The sequence below is a fragment of the Anolis carolinensis genome, chromosome 6, assembly GCF_035594765.1.
Source record: "Anolis carolinensis isolate JA03-04 chromosome 6, rAnoCar3.1.pri, whole genome shotgun sequence".
NCBI classification, from domain to species: Eukaryota; Metazoa; Chordata; class Lepidosauria; order Squamata; family Dactyloidae; genus Anolis; species Anolis carolinensis.
The window spans coordinates 21,654,956-21,675,037 of NC_085846.1; the positions used below are offsets into that span (position 1 = coordinate 21,654,956).

The 20,082-nt window shown below is 41.8% G+C and overlaps 1 protein-coding gene across 4 annotated transcripts in view; it reads right to left on the bottom strand.

Moving 5' to 3' along the window:
- LOC100563157 (RNA binding protein fox-1 homolog 1-like) overlaps window positions 1–19,136 on the bottom strand; it is a 39,215-nt gene extending 20,079 nt beyond the window's left edge. For 2 of the 4 annotated variants that reach the window (XM_008113559.3, XM_008113560.3), the window contains exons 1-2: window positions 18,974–19,136; window positions 1,873–2,094 (exon numbers count right to left, since the gene is read on the bottom strand). In XM_008113559.3, the coding sequence (XP_008111766.1) occupies window positions 1,873–2,094; window positions 18,974–19,060 (309 nt within the window). In that variant the 5' untranslated portion in view covers window positions 19,061–19,136. Of the gene's footprint in view, window positions 1–1,872; window positions 2,095–3,516; window positions 3,675–18,973 lie in introns of those variants that run through there. The other 2 variants (XM_008113558.3, XM_008113561.3) reach the window with 2 other exon arrangements.
- Between the last annotated feature and the right edge of the window lie 946 nt (window positions 19,137–20,082).

Below are 20,082 nucleotides of genomic sequence, written 5' to 3' on the forward strand. Positions count from 1 at the left end.
AAGCCTCTGAGTGGTTCACTGGAGTAATGAAAAAATATATCCTAAGGGATATTTTAAAGTCTATGTAGTGGAGCATCTTCCACTCCTCACTTTCACCACCGTAATACAAAGAAATCCATCGGTCTCCCACTCTCAAGTTAATTTGTTAGAAATCTGACCACTCCTTAAGACCAGTTTTTGAGGGAAAGATGTGCTGTTGTTTTTTTAAATCTCCTTAAGGATCAACAGACAGTTTGAGGGCCATTGTTTTGGGACAGTCTAATGCAGCATTAGTTGTCCTTGGCTCTGGGCTAGTGCTGATCATTGGCAAGATAGGTGTAGTCAGTGACCACAAGCATGGCAGAAAGGGAAAAAATTGTCACTCTCCACGTCATCACCCTGAGAAGCATTGCTCTACTGCAGCTGGAAGTGGGAAGTATAAGGGGGAAATTTCAAAAATGTTGTGGAATTATAAAAGAAATCTCAAGTTTAATTTGGACATTCAAGTCCAATTTCCAGACATGATGTCCTTGAGTAATTGGCAAGCTTCCACCCTTCAGTGTGGTCCAGCATAATAGTGGCACCTGCCCTGGTTGTTTATGCAAAGTAGCTTTTAGTTTCCATTTTGACCACCCCCAGATATCCTTGATTGGGAGGACACAGAAGACATTGCAGGAAATGGGAAATAGATTTTTGATATCTGTTGAAATTTATCTCAATGTTAGATTGCTATTGTAGAACTCTGTTCCAACTTAGCTTCACACAGCCACAAGTGGGCCCTAACAACTTGTCTATTTGTCTTGGTCCATAATCAAAACTTGGAAACATTATTTATGTGCATCACAACTGAAAGGCTCAAGTCAGTATGGCCAATGGCACTTCCTCCATACCCTCCAACTGCTTCAGTTTCAGCAGGGACAGTTCCAATTTATCCTCTGTTATCCTGCGGTTTTTGAAAAGCACTGGTTTCATCTTCCTCTTTTCACTTTCCCCTTTTTCTTCAGCTTATTTCAGTTTCTGCAAACTGAGTTCAAAGTAACTTGCATTCAATTAATTCAGCAAGAGAGAAGAATGGAACATTCTGCTCTTCCCTATAGAGTCAGATAAAAGAAAATGGCTGTGGCTTGTTTATTCTTCTTCACTAGTTATTTCTAGCTTTGTTTTCATCCTCATTAATATCTTTTGTTATTTTGATCTTCTTCTGGAGTTGCTTGGCCACACATATTTATTAAGCTATCAAACGTAGGGTGGTACGTCATCCCAGATTTGGATACTATATCAAGCCCCCCCCCCCCCCCCCCCAGGTTCTGGGGCTAAAACAGACTTAGGCCTCTTCAACACAGCTGTATAAAATCCACATTACCTGCTTTTAACTGTATTATATGGCAGTATAGACTAAAATAATCCAGTTCAAATCAGATAACATGGATTATCTGGCAGTGTATAAGGGGCCTCAGTCAAAGTTGTATGTACCAGATCACTCAGTGCAAACCTGCTTTATCTGGAAATTATGTCACTCCTTTTAGAAAGTCCACCTGTCAAACACTCCAGCAGTTGTCGCAAAGTTTGACTTTTCCAATCAAAGGAGCCGGCATTGCTCTAAACTACTTTTGTCTGGCATATACAAAGAAGCACAATCAGGATTGAGAGATGATATTGGAATGCCATAGAGCCAACTAATGGACTTTCCTAAGATTTTTTAAAATGTAGATAACAAGATTCCCAGATTGCTGATCTCCTGTCACCAGAATGATCTTGGAGAAACAACGACAAACGGGTGGGGGGATAGATGCTCTGGCTCAGCTTCTAGCTCTGTCCCTCAGTTCCTCTAAAATCACATTTTTAAAAAAATTGCCATACCACCAAAACCTAAACCCCGGAGCCCTCACTTACAGCAGGTGGTGGAGGCAGTGGCAGTGGCTCTGGTGCAGCTGTTCCTTGTTCAGTGAAGATGCGCAGGCTGTGATCTGAGGCTGTAGGAGATGGGTACTCTGAAGCGGTGCTGTGGAGATGATACTGTGGAGGCAGCCGGGCCTGAGGTGGTGGTGGAGGGTACTGAGCTGGGAATGTCTGGGTCATGGCATCAGTTGGCGGCACTGTAGCATCTGCGCTACCCTGGAAAGAGAGAAAGAAGAAAGAATGAAGCAGGGAACCACAACAACCAGAGATTCTGGAACCTTAAGCCCTTCCACATTACGCAGTTGTAGTGCAATTATCACACATTGTCATGGCTGCATCTCATAGAATCCTAGAACTTGTATTCTAGGATTTGCTCTCTGTCAGAGAATTCAAAGTACTCCTCCCTAAACTTGAAATTCCCATGATGTAGGATGGAATCATGGCAGTTAAAATAGAATCATAGTGCTACAGTTGTTGAAGGAAAAAAGCTCCGTGGTCCACTGTAATAAAGACACTGGGCTTATAAAAAGAAATTGGTGATTACATTCCTTTAGCTCTAAGAAATCTAAGTATTTTCTTAGCCAAGCTAAAGTCAAGAGGGACTTCTTAGAACAGAACAAGAGCAGATGACTTACCTTTATTCCCACAACAACTAGACACTCATTTCTCTCTCAGAAAAAAACCATCCTTGCTAATACCTCCATCCCAAAGGTTCTGAGTATCTCTTGTACCAGGAGGTATCTTTCGATGTATTGGCAGTGCCCTACAGATATTGTCTCATTGCCCTTACATTCCTGGAAGGAGTATTATATTCTCTGTACTACAGATCTAAAGCTGGAGGAGTGGTAGAAGGAAGAAAATCTACCTGACAGCTTGGAAATGTTAGTTTCCCAAATGCACACACAACCATTATGGCTATGTTGACTGAGGGATCATTTTTAAAGTTTTCCAAACTTTGCCCATAGCCACACAACAAGTTGCACAAAGGTAAAAAGCTGGATGCAGAAGATTTCTCGGTATGTCTTTTAAAAAATAGACTTAAGAAATTGAACACAGATGATGCTCAGAATAAACCCAGGATGTATATGTGCCCTCAAGTCAGCTGTCCACTTATGATGTTTCAATTCATTTTATACAGTTTTCACGGGGAAGGGATACTCAGAGATGGTTTTACTCGTTCCTTTCTTTGAAATACAGCCTAAAGCACCTGGTATCCATTGGCAGTTTCCCATCCAAGTATAACCAGGGCTGACACCACTTAGCTTCCAAGATCATATGTGATTTGATGCTTTTAAAGTATTATTTAGGCCTAAATCCTAGCATCCTAGATTTTAAGCAAAGGCAGGATGGTCAGATCTGCGCCTAAATGCCCTAAAGTTACCAGCTCCTCCTTTTAAGCTTTTAAGTTTTCTTAAAATTCAGAAAAAACACTCTCCTCCATCCTCCTGCTTGCTAAAAAATACATGCTTCTTTTTTCTTCCTTTAAGAGCCAAGATATTTTGTCTTATAGCTGTTTTTGCATTTACCAACCACAGTTTCTGGCTGAACTCTTCCATTCATACAAACACACACACACCTAACTTAGAGAACCTAGGAACATGAGCTCCCAAAGATCACAATTAGGAAAACATCACCCACCTACACCGACAGGCCCCATCCCTTGCCACCTTTCAGAATCTCTGCCAGGATGGGATGCTCAGGAGGACAAAAAATGCACACCCTTTTCTCTCTCTCTCTTCTACATGGCCCAGGACTATAAAAGCATCCCTTGTGCTGAGCCTCCCGCCAATGAGGAGGCATCACAACACATGTGAATCCTCTCATTGGCCACCCTGCTCTCAGCCACCCCTACCCTTATTTGGAGCATCTGTCCTGTCTCTTTGTCTTTCAGCTGTTTGGGGAGCTTTGGAGAGAAAAAACCAAATGGGAGGGGGTATTAAGGAGACAGACAGCTGCAGATTTCCCTGGAATGTGCAATCTGCTGGAGAGGCTCAACACTGCCACCCACGCACCTGCCCCACCTGTCTGAAGGCAGAGACAGGGACTAATCTCTGAGACAGCCATGGGCTTAATGCTAGGGAGAGAAAGGAGAGAATGCAGTCATGGGCAGAAAGCTTGAGGGCTGTGTACTGAGTCCCTCAATTTGGGGGGGGGGGGTGGATGAAGGGGGGAAAAAACATTGTTCCCACTTTTATATTTTCAAAGTTGGAATTGGGTTAGTGGGTAAAAAAGTAAAGGTTTCCCCTGATGTTAAGTCCAGACATGTCTGACTCTGGGTGTTGGTGCTCATCTCCATTTCTAAGCTGAAGAGCCGGCGTTGTCCATAGACATCTCCAAGGTCATGTGGCCAGCATGACTGCATGGAGCGCCATTACCTTCCCGCCGGAGCGGTACCTATTGATCTATTCACATTTGCATGTTTTCAAGCTGCTATGTTGGCAGAAGCTGGAGCTAACAGCGGGTGCTCACTCCGCTCCCGGGATTTGAACCTGGGACCTTTCGATCTGCAAGTTCAGCAGCTCAGCGCTTTAACACACTTCACTACCGGGGCTCCTAATCATAGTTGGTATGATTAGCCAATAAAACATTTCAACTTTAATTCAATTGCTCAACCCAACTATAGATAAAAAAAATATCAATGGATCAAAAAATGTTGACTTAGCCATTGAAGTAGTGGTTTTGTTTCCAGTTTTTGTTATTGTGTGCCTTCAAGTCATTTCTGACTTATAGCAACCCTAAGGCAAACCTATCATGGGGTTTTCTTGGCAAGACTGGTTCAGTAGGAGTTTGTGTTTGCATTCCTCTGAGCTCAAGGTCACCCAATGGGTTCCTATGTCTGAGTGAGAAATGGAATCCCAGCCTCCAGAATTGTAGTCCAGGGCTGAAATCATTTCACCATGTAGGCACCATCAACTGGAAGTAGTTGACTATTCAGTGGGGTTGAGATAATGACGGAGTCATTACATACATCCAATCCTTCAATTCTTCTCGCCAATGTTTCCTTACAACAGTCCTATAAAATAGAACAGTGCAACCGAGAAATACTGAATGGTTTCCAAGTTAGGGAATTTCCTATTTAGTTCCAATTCAACACCAATTCTAATCCAACACTTTATCTCTATACTATGATATCAGTTCTCTCACACTGAACTAAATCAGAGGAAGGAAAAAGGCAAAACTGAATCTACTGGTAGATTTATTTGTAATTTGCTGCAAATTTTCCAGTATTTTTGAATTCCCCTTCCTTTGGCTAAGGCATACACATATGGGGAATATATCCTTCAACACTGCCCAGATGAACAACGCAACATTTGTAGCCAAGCAGTGTGATAGTGTGGTCAAGATGGCAAAAAGTACCAATAAGAAAACACCAAAGCAGCAGTTTGTCTTTGCTTGAGCCTTCTGGGAAGGACACAATTCTGGCCCTCCACACCACTTCCTCCTGCTGCATTAACCAAGTACAAACTACTTTTGCTCTTGAATCACCATTTTCAGCAATTGCAATATGCTGAGGACAAAGTGGAAAGGGGAGAGTGAAATCAGGAAATTTTTTTAAGCAGTTAGATAAGAGATGACTAGGGGATATGCTATTGCAGTAAAGAAAGAGTGGAGTGAACAGGAATGGATTTGCGGGCAGAAGAACTATGAAGAAGAACTTCTGGCATTCCACATACATTCCTAGCTTTAGGATTTTTATATTCAGTGTCTATATCTTTTATGTCAGGCTCCAGTTGATGGAACACGGTGCTCTCATAAAAACTAAGTAAATCTTGCATGCCTAAAATCCATATACAATTGCACTCTGGTTAGTTTTGAAGCTCTTTTTCAATCTGATGCAACGCTTATGCTGGAAATGAAAAAGAAACCATGAAAGATAGCCTGTTCTGTTAACATTATAGTTACCTCCTGTTTTTTTCAGCTTCTTTAAAAGGCAGCTATACCATGGTTCTGCTGGTATGCAAATTTCTCTAAGCTTAATTAATTGGGTAAACAGACAATTAATCAAGAGCATATTTTGCGGACACCTCTGTGTTAAATTAAGGCTCTCTCCAGTACCCTCTTTGAAGCACACTAAGGGTTATTGGAAGTCATACAACTCTAGGCACAAGTTTGCATTAATACATAGACCCATACTGTGAATTGGGCAGTGTGTGTGTGCCAAATGGAGCCGATGTATCTCCTATAGAGACTGATACTTGGGGAGGATTGCAAAGCATACAGTTCCTGTACCAGATTGGGCTTGATCTTCCTGGGCCCTCTTCCCACATATCTTCTGGGCTAGAGCTTGAAACAGATGGCATAAAAAGCTCTGATGCGGACGAGGCAGCTGCCGTTCTAGAAGGCAGTGATACAAGAACACTAAGGAAACTGAGGCATAGTAGTCTTCACGAAAGTGGTAAAAAATGTCTGAGATGGATCTAGGGCTGCAAGATCTCAGGGCCAGGTTCTGACTCTCCAGTTCCCATAGGCCATCTCTACATATGAGACAAAAAAAGTTTTGTTGAATTCCCTCTAGGCCAGAGGAAAGGACTAGGTGCAGATCTCCAGCTCAGCCAGTAGAGGAGCAGTTTGCTACAATTTACAACTCTTAATTCATTTATTGTTGCAACTTGCCTGCCTACACTCCAGGATCTCTATATACGGCACAACCCTGTATCTTCAGGGGGATATTTTTCCAAGCTCTTCCCTTCCATAGATACTTCAAACCACAGATAATAGTGACCCTATATCAACACTATACTACCATTTCCATCATATTTTAGCAATGGCCAAGCTGGCGAGGGCTGATGGAAACTGATGTTATCTGCATGTCTGTTTTCCTCAGTGAACTGTGAGAGAATAAACATTGCTTTAGAGAATAGTTTTTTTGAAAAGCTTCCAGAAGCTACACCTCTATTTGAGGTCCTGTCCTTTCCACATTTTAATGAAGGTCAAGGACCACTAGAAGGGAGAGAAGCCAAAGATTTCATGGTTGCCCATCCAGAATTAGCACCTCGGTCGAAGACTGAGCAAACAAACAGATCACTTGGACACCGTCTTCCTCACTGTGGTGAGATGTGTAGTGTGTGATGTCCACACTTGGATTTGTAATTGTGAAGCTTCTGGGAGATGGAAATCATAAGCAGTCTACTACACATTTCCTCAAAATTAATCCTATTAGAGTGTCAAAAAGTTGATGAAATCTGAAGGTTATAGGCTCTGCAGGCTTGTTGCAGATTTTCTGATCTATGTTCTCTGCAATCTTGTTCTAGATGGATGCAAACAACTTATTTATAGATTCCACCCATGGTTGTACATAACAAGATCACAGCAGTAGAAGTCACATAGCCCTCTGGATGTTGTTTCAGCACCCCAGACAGCAAAACCATTCCTGAAGAATGCTGGAAGTTGTAGTTCAGCAGAGGGCTACATATGAACCAGTAAGATCCCTGAGATTATCTGGAGAGGCCCTGCTCTCGGTCCCGCCTGCCTCGGTGGCGTGGCTGGTGGGAACGAGGGACAGGGCCTTCTCGGTGGTGGCTCCCTGGCTGTGGAACACCCGCCCCAGAGATATGCGGCAAATTCCAACTTTGTTGGGCTTCAGAAAAGCCCTAAAAACATGTCTGTGTGCCCAGGCTTTCAATCAATAAATGGCAAAGATGACACGGACTGAACTATGGACAAAGCATGAGGTTTTTCTAGGATGAACAGATCTGATTTTATGTTTAAAATTTATATATTGTAATATTGTATTTTAATAGTTTTTAATTGTTTATGCATTGTTTTGATATTGTTTTTGTATGGGCATCAAATTGCTGCCATTTCTGTAAGCAGCCCTGAGTCCCTTTGGGTGAGAAGGGCAGGATATAAATGTGAGAAATAAATAAATAAATAATGATCACTCCCTTCTTAATGTGACTATAAGGTGATCTAGCAAGTATAATTTGCTCTTCTCTATCCATGGATACTGTATGTACAGATTCAGCCTTCTATGGATTGAAAATATTTGTTTAGAAGTCCAAAAGACAAGCTTTGATTTTGCCATTTCATATAAGGGATACCATTTTATTACATCATTGGGACCTGAGCCTCCACGGATTTTGTATTCACAGGTAGTTCTGGAAGAACCAAACCTTTTGTATCCACAGGGTGTCCTGGAACCAAACCTTAGCAGATACCAATTACTATTGTATGGATTCTAGAAGAGTTTTTAACAGTTGGCCTGAGCTAGTTCCAAAACTTGGATGCAAAGATCATTTTAGCTTGAAAACCTCAGTGGAAATCATTGGTCTTCAATTTCAGAATTAATCAGCTCAATTTGATCAAAACTAAGCATAATAGGGAGAGTAGGGCAGCAGAAACAGTCCCTGATGCTGTCTCTAATCGGAAAGGCAGAGTAATTTGGCCTGGGGCAGGTTAGGAATGCACATTAGAGAGCCACCTGCTTCCTATAAAGTTGTGCAGGAAAAGCTAGGAAATGCAAGAAATAAATGGGTGACAAAACTTGCACCCAGGATTTATGCCTTGTTTTCCTGCCCCACAGACTCTTGCTCGCTTTCTGTCTCTTTGTCGCACACACACACCACACATATCTCTTTAAACACCATCAACACATCACTGGAGACAGTTTGGAAAGCACCCCTCTCGGACACCCTTTCTTATCGGGGCTGGCTCCACTTCCAGTCTTTATAAATAGCTCCACTTGACTGCAATACTATCTTGTCACTCACGTAGCCCCAGAGAGGCCCCTAAAGGGGAGCAGCCCAGGCACGCAAGTTTGTAAATAGAAACCTTTATCAAGGAATCTTCCTGAGACCCAAGGATTGATGGCAGCCTTTGCCTGCAAGTCAGATAACTTGGGTAAGCTCTTTTTCCCCTCCTGGGATTTGTGAAAAAAAATGTAGATTGATTCTGACACATTCCTCCCACCACACATGAACTAAGTACACAACCCAGTAGGAGAATGTCCAAGCACTTAGGAGAGAATGCTTAAAAAGAGGTCTCCCTGGAGGATTATGTACCCTCCAAAGTTTCCCAGGACACATATAACCAAGGAACAGCATGGTGTGATCAAAATGGTGAAAGTTATGAACAAAGAAGAACAGACAACCTGAAAGAGACTGAAGTTTGCTTTTGCTTCATCATACTGGGCGGGCAATATTATGCCCTTCTCCTCCTCTTCCCAGTGCTATCTTAACAGAGTGCAAACTACTTTGTACTTTGAACATATCTGTAGCAATTACGGATATGGGAAAGTGGGAGGAAGAAAAATAAACTGAGCAGGTGAAAGGTGGGATGAAAGAGGGTTAATCAGGATTGTCCTTGCCAAATGGTGATGGCAGGCATGAGATTCCACAAAGAATTAGTACTTTTAGCAGGCCTTTAGTAACCTTCCCCAGGCCCGGGAAGTCTTCTAGATGTGATGTACAGCAGCTTCCTTCATCTCCAGTGAGTCTGCTGATGATAGCTGTAATCCAACAGGCTTCACAGGTTGGGAAAGCAGGCTATAAAGCGGAGCCTGACAACAGTGGCTTTCTACATGTATTTTGACTATCCGCACAGCCAACTGTGAGAGATTATGAGGGTTGCAATCTAATAACATTTCAGACAGTTCATAGGGGTGGAATGGAGACCATTCCCATATGCTAAAGCACATGTGTTGCATGACAACAACCCAATTCAAAGCTTGCCCTTTCAAGTTAAAAGGGATCAAGTAGGAGTTAAATGACAGGAAAACCTGCTGTTGCAGACCATGGAGACTAGAGCTGCTCCTGGAAAAGAGCAAACTGTTCTAAAGCATATGGACTAATAGTCTGTTTTTATAAGACAGCTTCCTATATACAATAGAAAAGTACATTTTCATGGCAGTTAGGGATGCAGGACCTGTATGAAACTGGGAAAAATCTGTACTGATAGACTGGCAGTGCCCAGTAATATTCATTTGTGTATTCATTCATGCAGGCAATGAAGAAAGAAAGAAAGGGGATGGGATAAGAGGGGCAGGAGGAGGGAGAAATACTTTACTATTAGCTGGCATTTACTGGCATAATAACAATTAGACACTGAAATCCTTATTTTCTATGAATTTCTTTATTTCTCCCTTTAAAACCATCCAAGTTGGTGGCCATAAGATCCCATATCTTCTATACAGGCACTTGTATTTTAAGAATTGTGTATTGAAGGCATGCCAAATTGCACGTAAGAGCCATTCAGCATGCAAATGTACTGTGAAATTCTCCACTTGGCTTTGTACTTTATGAGTGTGTCAAAACCTCTAACAGGTGTGTGCCATGACATATTGCAACAGTCTGCTTGTGCTTATGTTCCAGTTGTTCCACAGACAGTCCTTCTATTATGGTTCCTGTTTCCATTTTGCCCTTGTTTTGCATGTCAGGGTGATATTAAAGATGTCCTAATATCCTCCTTACATTAAAAACTGGGGAGGGGCAACTTGGATAGAGCCTGTAGATCCCAGCACAAACTCAGCTGTATACAATTGCATGCTCAAGGAGAAAATATCTTAATGTACTAGTTCCTATATTCTCGTGTGCGACTGTGGAGCAGAACAAACAACTCCGCATATGTATGCTTGCCCACAATGTCCTGCCTCATGCACGGAGGAGGAGTTGTTTAAAGCTACGGACAATGCGGTTGCTGTTGCCCGTTTCTGGTCTAAAACTATTTAGTTGTTTGTGATTTCCTCTATTTTTTTCATCATTTTAAAATGTATTTGTTATGCAATGCTTTTGACACGAAATAAATAAATAAATATATATATTCTCGTACCTTGGATACGTCTGGGAATATTTTACAAGTTTTCTAGGGGTGCACCAACACTGTAGAATTAATGCAGTTTGGCATCACTTTAACTGCCAGGGTGCAATGCTATGCAATCCTAGGATTTGTAGTTTGGTGAGACACCAGGACTCTGCCAAAGAAGGCTAAAGATTTTTGTAAAACGACAACACTCATGATGCCATAGCATTCAACTATGGCAATTAAAGTGGTATCAAACTGCTATAATTCTGCAGTGTAGATTTGCACCAGAATAGGTCATTTAGATCTGTTCATTCCTGCCCCCAGCCTTTTTCATATCAAGGAGGGTGTCTTTTCTCAAACTGGAAGTGACCGACACAGCAGCCACATGCCCACGCAAAGTCCACACGCAAGAATGCAATATGTGTTTCTCAGTAACTAGAATTCAGAAATATACTTCTTCTGGTACTGGAGGTAGCATGCAGTCCTCATGAATAGTAACCATTGACAGCCTTATGTGTGTATCTACCGTCAAATCACCTGTCAACTTATTGCTAAGTTTTTTATTTAATTATATAGATATTTAGCCTGCATCCCACCTTGCTCCCAAGATGAGATTCAAAGCACCTTATAGTACAGCCACAGTGTCTGCAGGTGATATGTTCCAAGAACCTCCATAGACATCTGGAGCTGCGGATAATAGCAAACCCTATATCAAAATACATGGGTTTGGAAGTATATCATAAAATAGCACCAGAGGGTCCACAGAAGCCCATAAACACTTTCAGGGAGGATTTTTTTTTTTGGAGCATCAGTAAGTGAAACTGTTGATAAAGGATTGTACAGTAGCGTCTCACTTATCCAACATTCGCTTATCCAACATTCCGGATTATCCAACGCATTTTTGTAGTCAATGTTTTGAATATATCGTGATATTTTGGTGCTAAATTCGTAAATACAGTAATTACTACATAGCATTACTGCGTATTGAACTACTTTTTCTGCCAAATTTGTTGTCTAACATGATGTTTTGGGGCTTCATTTGTAAAATCATGACCTAATTTGATATTTAATAGGCTTTTCCTTAATGCCTCCTTATTATCCAACATATTCGCTTATCCAACATTCTGCCGGCCCGTTTATGTTGGATAAGTGAGACTCTACTGTACTTTACAATCGATTTTAAAAAATCAAGCTAAAACATTAACTTACAAAACTTTTAAAAATAATTAAATAGTCATATTATTTAAAATATGACTTAAACAGTTTAAAGTCTCTAAATATATTTAATTTGGAATTTCTAAAAAGATTTTAAAATGCAGCTTACTACTTTATACACGGGGCCCCGGATGGCGCAGCGGGTTGAACCGCTGAGCTGCTGAACTTGCTGACCGAAAGGTCGCAGGTTCGAATTTGGGGAGCAGAGTGAGCTCCCGCTATTAGCCCCAGCTTCTGCTAACCTAGCAGTTCGAAAATATGCAAATGTGAGTAGATCAATAGATACTGCTTTGGTGGGAAGGTAACGGTGCTCCATGCATCCATGCCAGCCACATGACCTTGGAGGTGTCTATGGACAACGCCGGCTCTTCGGCTTAGAAATAGAGATGAGCACCAACGCTTAGAGTTGGACACAACTAGATTTAATGTCAGGGGAAAGCCTTCACTTTATACACACATGCTACTGCCCTATAATTAAAATTCAAAATCCAAGGAGGGTTTTCCTGTTCTTTTCTCTGGAATATAGCCTACACCACCTGACATACATTGGTGGTCTCCCATCCTAACCAGAGTGGCTCCTGCTTAGCTTCCAAGACTAGACAGGATCTGGTGCTTCAATCTACTGAAATTTCTCAGACTCTTTTAAACAATCAACATATCTTATAGAAATACATTCATGCAACACACAATAGGTCAAGATTGTATTAGTGTATTAAGTAAAAGCATTTAAGTGGATGCTTAGGAAATTATTCCTGGTATGAGAATATGGATATATTATAAGTACAGTAGAGTCTCACTTATCCAACACTTGCTTATCCAACATTCTGGATTATCCAACACATTTCTGTAGTCAATGTTTTCAATATATCATGATATTTTGGTGCTAAATTTGTAAATACAGGAATTACCACATAGCATTACTGCGTATTGAACTACTTTTTCTGTCAAATTTGTTGTATAACATGATGTTTTGGTGCTTAATTTGTAAAAATCATAACCTAATTTGATGTTCAATAGGCCTTTCCTTAATCCCTCCTTATTATCCAACATATTCGCTTATCCAACGTTCTGCCGGCCCGTTTATGTTGGATAAGTGAGACTCTGCTGTATATAAGAGCATGCCTATATCCATCTGCAAAATGTTGGAAGATATGTCTATCTGTTCATTGGGTTCCTGCAATGAAGAGTTGTGAAAGGATGGCTAGCAAGAAGATAACCCAGGCCCCATCTACACTGCCATATAATCTGGGATTTAGGGCAGTGTAGATCTGTAGTGCAGATTATCTGGCAGCGTAGACTCATATAAACCAGATACTCTGGGATCAGATACTGGAATATAGGGCAGTGTTGATCCAGCCTTTAGACCTGGGTTCAAATCCCCACAGAGTTATGAATTTCACTGAGCTGGTTCTTTCTCACAGGCTGACCTATCTTTTAAAAATGTATATGAAAACGAGAGCCACGTTTTCTGCTTTTTGCTTGCTGGAAGATCTAATGCAGGCTATATATAGTCAGTCAGCTGTATGTATTTGTGGGTTTGATATCTGCGAATTGAATCAAAATGTCCTTGCTAAGAAGATCTACGTTAGGCCTGGGCAAACTTGGGCCTTTCTCCGGGTGTTTTGGACTTCAACTCCCATCATTCCTAACAGCCTCAGGCCCCTTCCTTTTCTCCCTCAGCCGCTTAAGCGGCTGAGGGAGAAAAGGAAAGGGCCTGAGGCTGTTAGGAATGGTGGGAGTTGAAGTCCAAAACACCTGAAAGAAGGCCCAAGTTTGCCTAGGCCTAACCTAGGTCCTCAAGTGCGATTCACCACATGCTGGTGATTCCCAGAGAGGTATTCTCTGAGGTAAAAAAGTGGAAAAAATAATTTAAAAAATTAGTTTTTCCCTAATGCAGAGGTCCTATGCCTTAAATAGAAATATACAATACATTTCATTCCATGTAGGAGTTTAAGCAGCGTTCCCAGTCCCCTCCACCATCTTTTTATATTCCTTTGCCTTGTCATTAGAAATGAGTAAATGTTTGGAAAGCTTGTCAAACCTTTTCAATTCTGCCCAGTTTCCCCGTTAATATATGAGGACTGATGTGTTTAGGATTAAACGAGAAAATCACCGTGGTGTCATGATTCTCCCTCCCTCACACACAAACATTAAAACAGAATTAAACCAAAATGGTGGCTCATTGACAAGGCTTTAATGACAGAAAATTGTGCCTCTTCAGGCAGCCGAGCCATGAAAGGGTTGCAAATTGTCAATAATGTATATCTGAAGAGCTTTTTCTCCCCGCCGCCGTTATGGAGGTTGTCTGCCTCAGGCCTCAGACTGTCTCTTGAGCCCTAGGTTTGTTTTCGGCGTTGTTTTCCGACTAAACATGGAGAGCCTGCTTTTGTTGCCTCGCTGCTTCCTTTTTCAAACCGTGACTTTACATTATGGTGGGCGTGAATCGTTTCAACTATTCGGCAAGACCCCCTTCAGGGGCCTACCTGTGGAAGCCGCAGTACGATAAATTCAATTTTAACAAGCCAAATAAGGAAAGGAAAATAAACCTAAGCTTTGCAGGGAGAAAGAGGGATGCGCTAACTGTTATGAATAATTCCATAAGCACTTCATGTCTTTCTTGTCAGTGGGATTTTGGGCACATTATCCATCTGTCATGCGCTAATATTCACATTAGAAGTGAACACAAAAGTGTCATGGTTTGCAAAGGCACTGTGCTGTGTGTGTATGTAAACTGGAAAATGAAATGCATGAAGCCGATTGGCTCAGCCTGTAACAACCTGGGGATTGCTTTTGATACTGTTTCTGTTCTGCTGCAGCAGAACCAGTTTGGACAAGTTTTTCAGTGCTGACCGAGTACTGCTAGAGAGCAGTGTGTACTCAGAGAGGTCTTGGTATTTGGAGGCCTGTTTGCTGCTGAGAAAACAGGGAGAAGAACCAGGACAGTATTCTTCTCTGAAGCAGATTCGTGGACTGAGAAAGGACTGGGTTGTTGTATGTCTTTCGGGCTGTGTGGCCATGTTCCAGAAGTATTCCCTCCTGACGTTTCGCCCACATCTATGGCAGGCATCCTCAGAGGTTGTGAGGTATGGATAAACTAAGTAAGGAAAGGAAAGAATATATATCTGTGTAGAGTCCAGGGTGTGGCAAGAGTCCTTTGTCACTGGGAAGCCAGCATTAATGTTTCAGTTAATCACCCTAATTAGCATTGGAAAAGTTTTGTCTCTTGCCTGGGGACATCCTTTGTTCAGTCATTAGCTGTCCTCTGCCCTCAGAGTGTTGGTTCCCATCTACTGTTTTGATTTTAGAGTTTTTTTTAATACTGGTAGCCAGATTTTGTTCATTTTCATGGTTTCTTCCTTTCTGTTGAAGTTGTTCACATGCTTGTGGATTTCAATGGCTTCTTTGTGTAGTCTGACATGATAGTTGTTGGAATGGTCCAGCATTTCTGTGTTCTCAAATAATATCCTGTGTCCAGGCTGGTTCATCAAGTGCTCTGCTATGGCTGATTTCTCTGGTTGAATTAGTCTGCAGTGCCTTTCATGTTCTTTGACTCTTATTTGGGCGCTGTGTTTGGTGGTCCCTATGTAGACTTGTCCACAACTGCATGGTATCCGGGTAGACTCCTGCAGAGGAGAAAGGATCCCTCTTGTCATTCGCTGACCGTAGCATTTGTTGGATTTTCTTTGTGGGTCTGTAGATAGTTTGTAGGTTGTGCTTCTTTATCAGCTTCCCTATGCGGTCAGTGGTTCCCTTGATGTATGGTAAGAACACCTTTCCTCTGGGTGGATCTTTGTCTTGACTCTCATGGCTTGTTTTTGGCCTTGCAGCTCTTCTGGTGTCTGTGGTGGAGTATCCATTGGCCTGTAGAGCCCAGTTTAGGTGATTTAGTTCACCATGGAGAAAGGACTATTTATGACTGTGGACTTCTTTGTTTTAATCTCTTGGAATCAGTAAAGTTCCTGTGTTTTTGTTCTGCAAACCTGAGTGGCATGTTATTGTTCTGCGGGTGACTCTGGATCACGGGCACACATAAGAGCTTCCCTTTATCATCATCCAATCCATAACAAAAAATACTGGGAGTTAAAATTGACTTCATTCTCACATGAAGCCAATGTGAGAATATTGTGGCAATATGGCACATGAGGCAGCCACAAGCTTAGGCAGCATCTACATTGTGGAATTAAAGTAATTTGGCACTACTTTAACTGCCATGGCTCAATATTAAGGAGCTGTGGGAGTCACAGTTTGCTACGTTTGTGCACGGAACCATGGCAGTTCAAAGTGGTGTCAAATCACATTCATTCGACAGTATAGATCAGGCATGGGCAAACCTTGGCCCTCCAGGTGTTTTGGACTTCAACTCCTACAATTCCTAACAGCCGGTAGGCAGTTAGGAATTGTGGGAGTTGAAGTCCAAAACACCTGGAGGGCCAAAATTGGCCCATGCCTGGTATAGACATGCCCTTAGAGGCTACCAGTGGAGTAATGGATCATTCACAAATGACGGAGTAGAAGCCTCAGCCAGAACATTGCATTGTATTCCAGTGCAAGTTGAACTTTCATCAACTTAGGGTGCATCTATACTGTAGAATTAATGTAGTTTGACACCACTTTAACTGCCATGGGTCAATGCTATGGAATCCAGGGAATTGTCATTTTGCACGGTCTTTTGGCCTTCTCAGCCAAAGGATGCTGGTGCATTTAGTTATGGCAGCTAATGTGGTGTCAAACTGCATCAATTTTACAGTTTAGCATAGGCAAACTTCAGCCCTCCAGGTGTTTTGGACTTCAACTCCCACAATTCCTAACAGCCGGTAGGCTGTTAGGAATTGTGGGAGCTGAAGTCCAAAACACCTGGAGGGCCGAAGTTTGCTCATGCCTGGTGTAGACATACCCTTAGAGGCCATCAGTGGAGTAATGTATTGTTCACAAAATGACAGAGTAGAAGCCTCAACCAGAACATAGAACATTAACTTTTCTGGGCAATGGTTGCCAGAAACCTCCCATTGTAATTAATGGCTGGAGGCCATGCCAGCTGGAGGTTTCTGGGCATGGGATTTGACAGCGCCCCGTCCCTATGGTGAAGCCATCTGGACATCTGAATCAATGTGCTGGCTCTGCAAATGCTGGTTGACTTGCTAACTTTGATCGAGTTATTCCCATATGCTCCACCTTCCCTTCCAGGGAGTTTGCAGAAGCATTTACGTTTCTGAGATTAAATGAGACCATTGTCTTCCTCCTGTACATCAGGCCCAGAATCTCCTTGTCATATTCCATGGATTACACGACGTAACACAATTTGAATTTTCTTTCTGTTCCTGGTTTGAAAGTGTTATTTCCTGTTTAATTCTGCGGTCCTTACTTTGAAAGAAGTTGTTATACTCCAGAAACTTTGTTTTTGTGGCTGCCACAAACTGTAAAATGGTTGAATTGGTTGAGACCTGATTAATTGAAAAACAATAGCAAAATGTGCTGCAGGATGTCTCGCAAACACATTTTTTTTTGCAGTTTAATAAACTTTTTCTATGTTTTTATGTTAGAACCAATTAGGAAATGACATTCATAATCTAAGAACAAAATCATTTTACATAGTGTTATAAAGACACTATTATTATTATTATTATTATTATTATTATTATTATTATTATTATTATTATTATTGTTATAAATATACTACTATTATTATTACCGGAGGAGCCCTGGTAGCGATGTGCGTTAAAGCGCTGAGCTGCTGAACTTGCAGACCGAAAGGTCCCAGGTTCAAACCCCGGGAGCGGTGTGAACAGCCACTGTTAGCTCCAGCTCCTGCCAACCTAGCAGTTCGAAAACATGCCAATGTGAGTAGATCAATAGGTACTGCTCCGGCGGGAAGGTAACGCCGCTCCATGCAGTCATGCCAGCCACATGACCTTGAAGGTGTCTACGGGGCTCTTCGGCTTAGAAATGGAGATGAGCACCAACCCCCAGAGTCAGACATGACTGGCTTTAACGTCAGGGGAAACCTTTACCTTTACCTTTATAAAGACTCAGAGATTGCATTGTATTCCAGAGCAGGTGGAACTTTCACCAACTTAGTTAGGGTGTACCTACACTGTAGAATGAATGCAGTTTGACACCACTTTAGCTGTATTGGGTCAATGCTATGAAATCATGGGAACTGTAGCTCTACAAGGTCTTCTGCCTTCTCTGTCAAAGAGTGCTGGTGCATTGAGTCATGGCAGCTAAAGTGGTGTCAAACTTAACCAATTCTACAGTTTAGATCAGGCATAGGCAAACTTCGGCCCTCCAGGTGTTTTGGACTTCAACTCTCACATTTTCAAGTTTGCCCATGTCTTGTTTAGATGCACCCTTAATCCTTTATAGATGATAGAAGTTGAGCATCATTTATGCTAAATGATTTGCAACAGAAGCATCTGAGATTTCAGATATTTTCCCCAGATTCTGGAATAGTTGTATTTGAATATATGTTCATAATGGGATACCTTGGTGAAGGGACCCAGGTCTAAATATGAAATCCATTTATGTTTAGGATATACTTTACACATGGTTCAATTGTAATTTTTAATAATTTTATACATGAGACAAAGTTTGAGTCCACTGAATCTTCAGAAAGCAAAGGGATCACTACTTCAACAACGCATGGAGACAGTTTTGGAGCATCCCACAACTCCATGTTTCCCACAACTTGCTGCCTGTTATGAAAACTATGCTATGGTCTGTCAAAGTTGGGGCCGTTTTATTGCGCCTCCATTTTAGTTGTGCACTCAGTGCATGATTACAATTTATAATTCATTAATCAATCTACAATCACATGTCATTTGTGGTGGGTCTGCCCATTGAAAGAGTCCACCCACCTTTAATATACTATCTGTACAATCAGGTGTAAAATTGACTGATCCCTCCGTTCCCCCATGAGCTTTAAATACCAATACCCTTACAAGGAGAAGACTTTCTCTCCCTGAGCAATTCTGTAAAAATAACTCAGGAATGGAAGGATTTATCTGCGGAGGAGGCTTTATCAGCTGTCCCCACAAGACCACCAGCTAGCCACAGCTGGGTCCTGTCAATGTCATGGAAAATGGCACAAAGACACACACAGATTTATATATACACAGATAGAGATGAATACAAAGGATCGTACCTGAACCAGCCCGGAGTAACATTGGGGTGCCGGAGGGTAGACAGGCAGGCTGTAAGGGTGCAAAACTACAGCAGGAGGGGACAACATGGCACATAATAAAAGTCAGGGTCCAGCCACCCAGTCCCAAAAGTATCCAGAAGCACCTCTGCCCAAGCGGCTTTGGCACCGGCTGAGGGACTGCTGAGTGGCAGCTGGGATGGTGCCATTGAGAGACGCCAACAGCTGTTGAGAACACAAGCTCATGTCACAAATGGCTTGGGTTGAAACATCGGCACCAGGATAGAGTCTCACCAGGGGCACATAATTTTACGAGCCACAAAGTAAACATGAGGAACTGACGTAAACATGACTTCTCCCCAGGTTTATGACTGTCTCGCCACCGTTATATTTTATCTGTGGCTCAGAAATGCAAGTAGCATGTATCTCACTCGATTAAAAAATACTATGAGTGGTTATTATTGATTATTTTATTGGGATTTACTTACAAGGTACAGTTTATAGCACATGACTCCACCAAGTCAAATGTGCTTAAGGCTAACTGACTTCAATGGAACCATTAAACATGAGCTTGTATCGCTGCCTCTGAAATCAATGGGATTTACAGCATGATCGGTGGGGCTGCTTCCCAAACAAACAGATAGAAAATTGCAGCTGTAGAAACTTTGATTGGATCAGGCCCATAATATCATTTCTCATTGTGTTGCCTGCAGCTTTAAAAATGGAAAGAGGGTCAAGATATATCATTTTGTGAATTCATGGATTTGGATTATTCATGGACTTGGTTAAAATGTCCTCTGCCAAAAGTTGACTATAGATTCACCTTGAAGGACAGAGAGAATCTCGTATCATATGAATCAAATCCGTAAATAATCGAATCTGTAGAAGTCAAACTTGCAAATGAGGAGGGCCAATTGTATATCTTTCCACACTTTCAATTTTTAAGGCTGCATGGGGATCTTGTGACCCCTAAACCCAGTAAAATGTGGTGTGTTGACTACATCTTTCACAAAGAAATAAAATTTTATCAATGCAAAGACAGAGAGGTTGCCACTAACAATGGGGCAGAATCATCCATGATACCTGAAATCAGCGGGCTAATATAGTGGGCA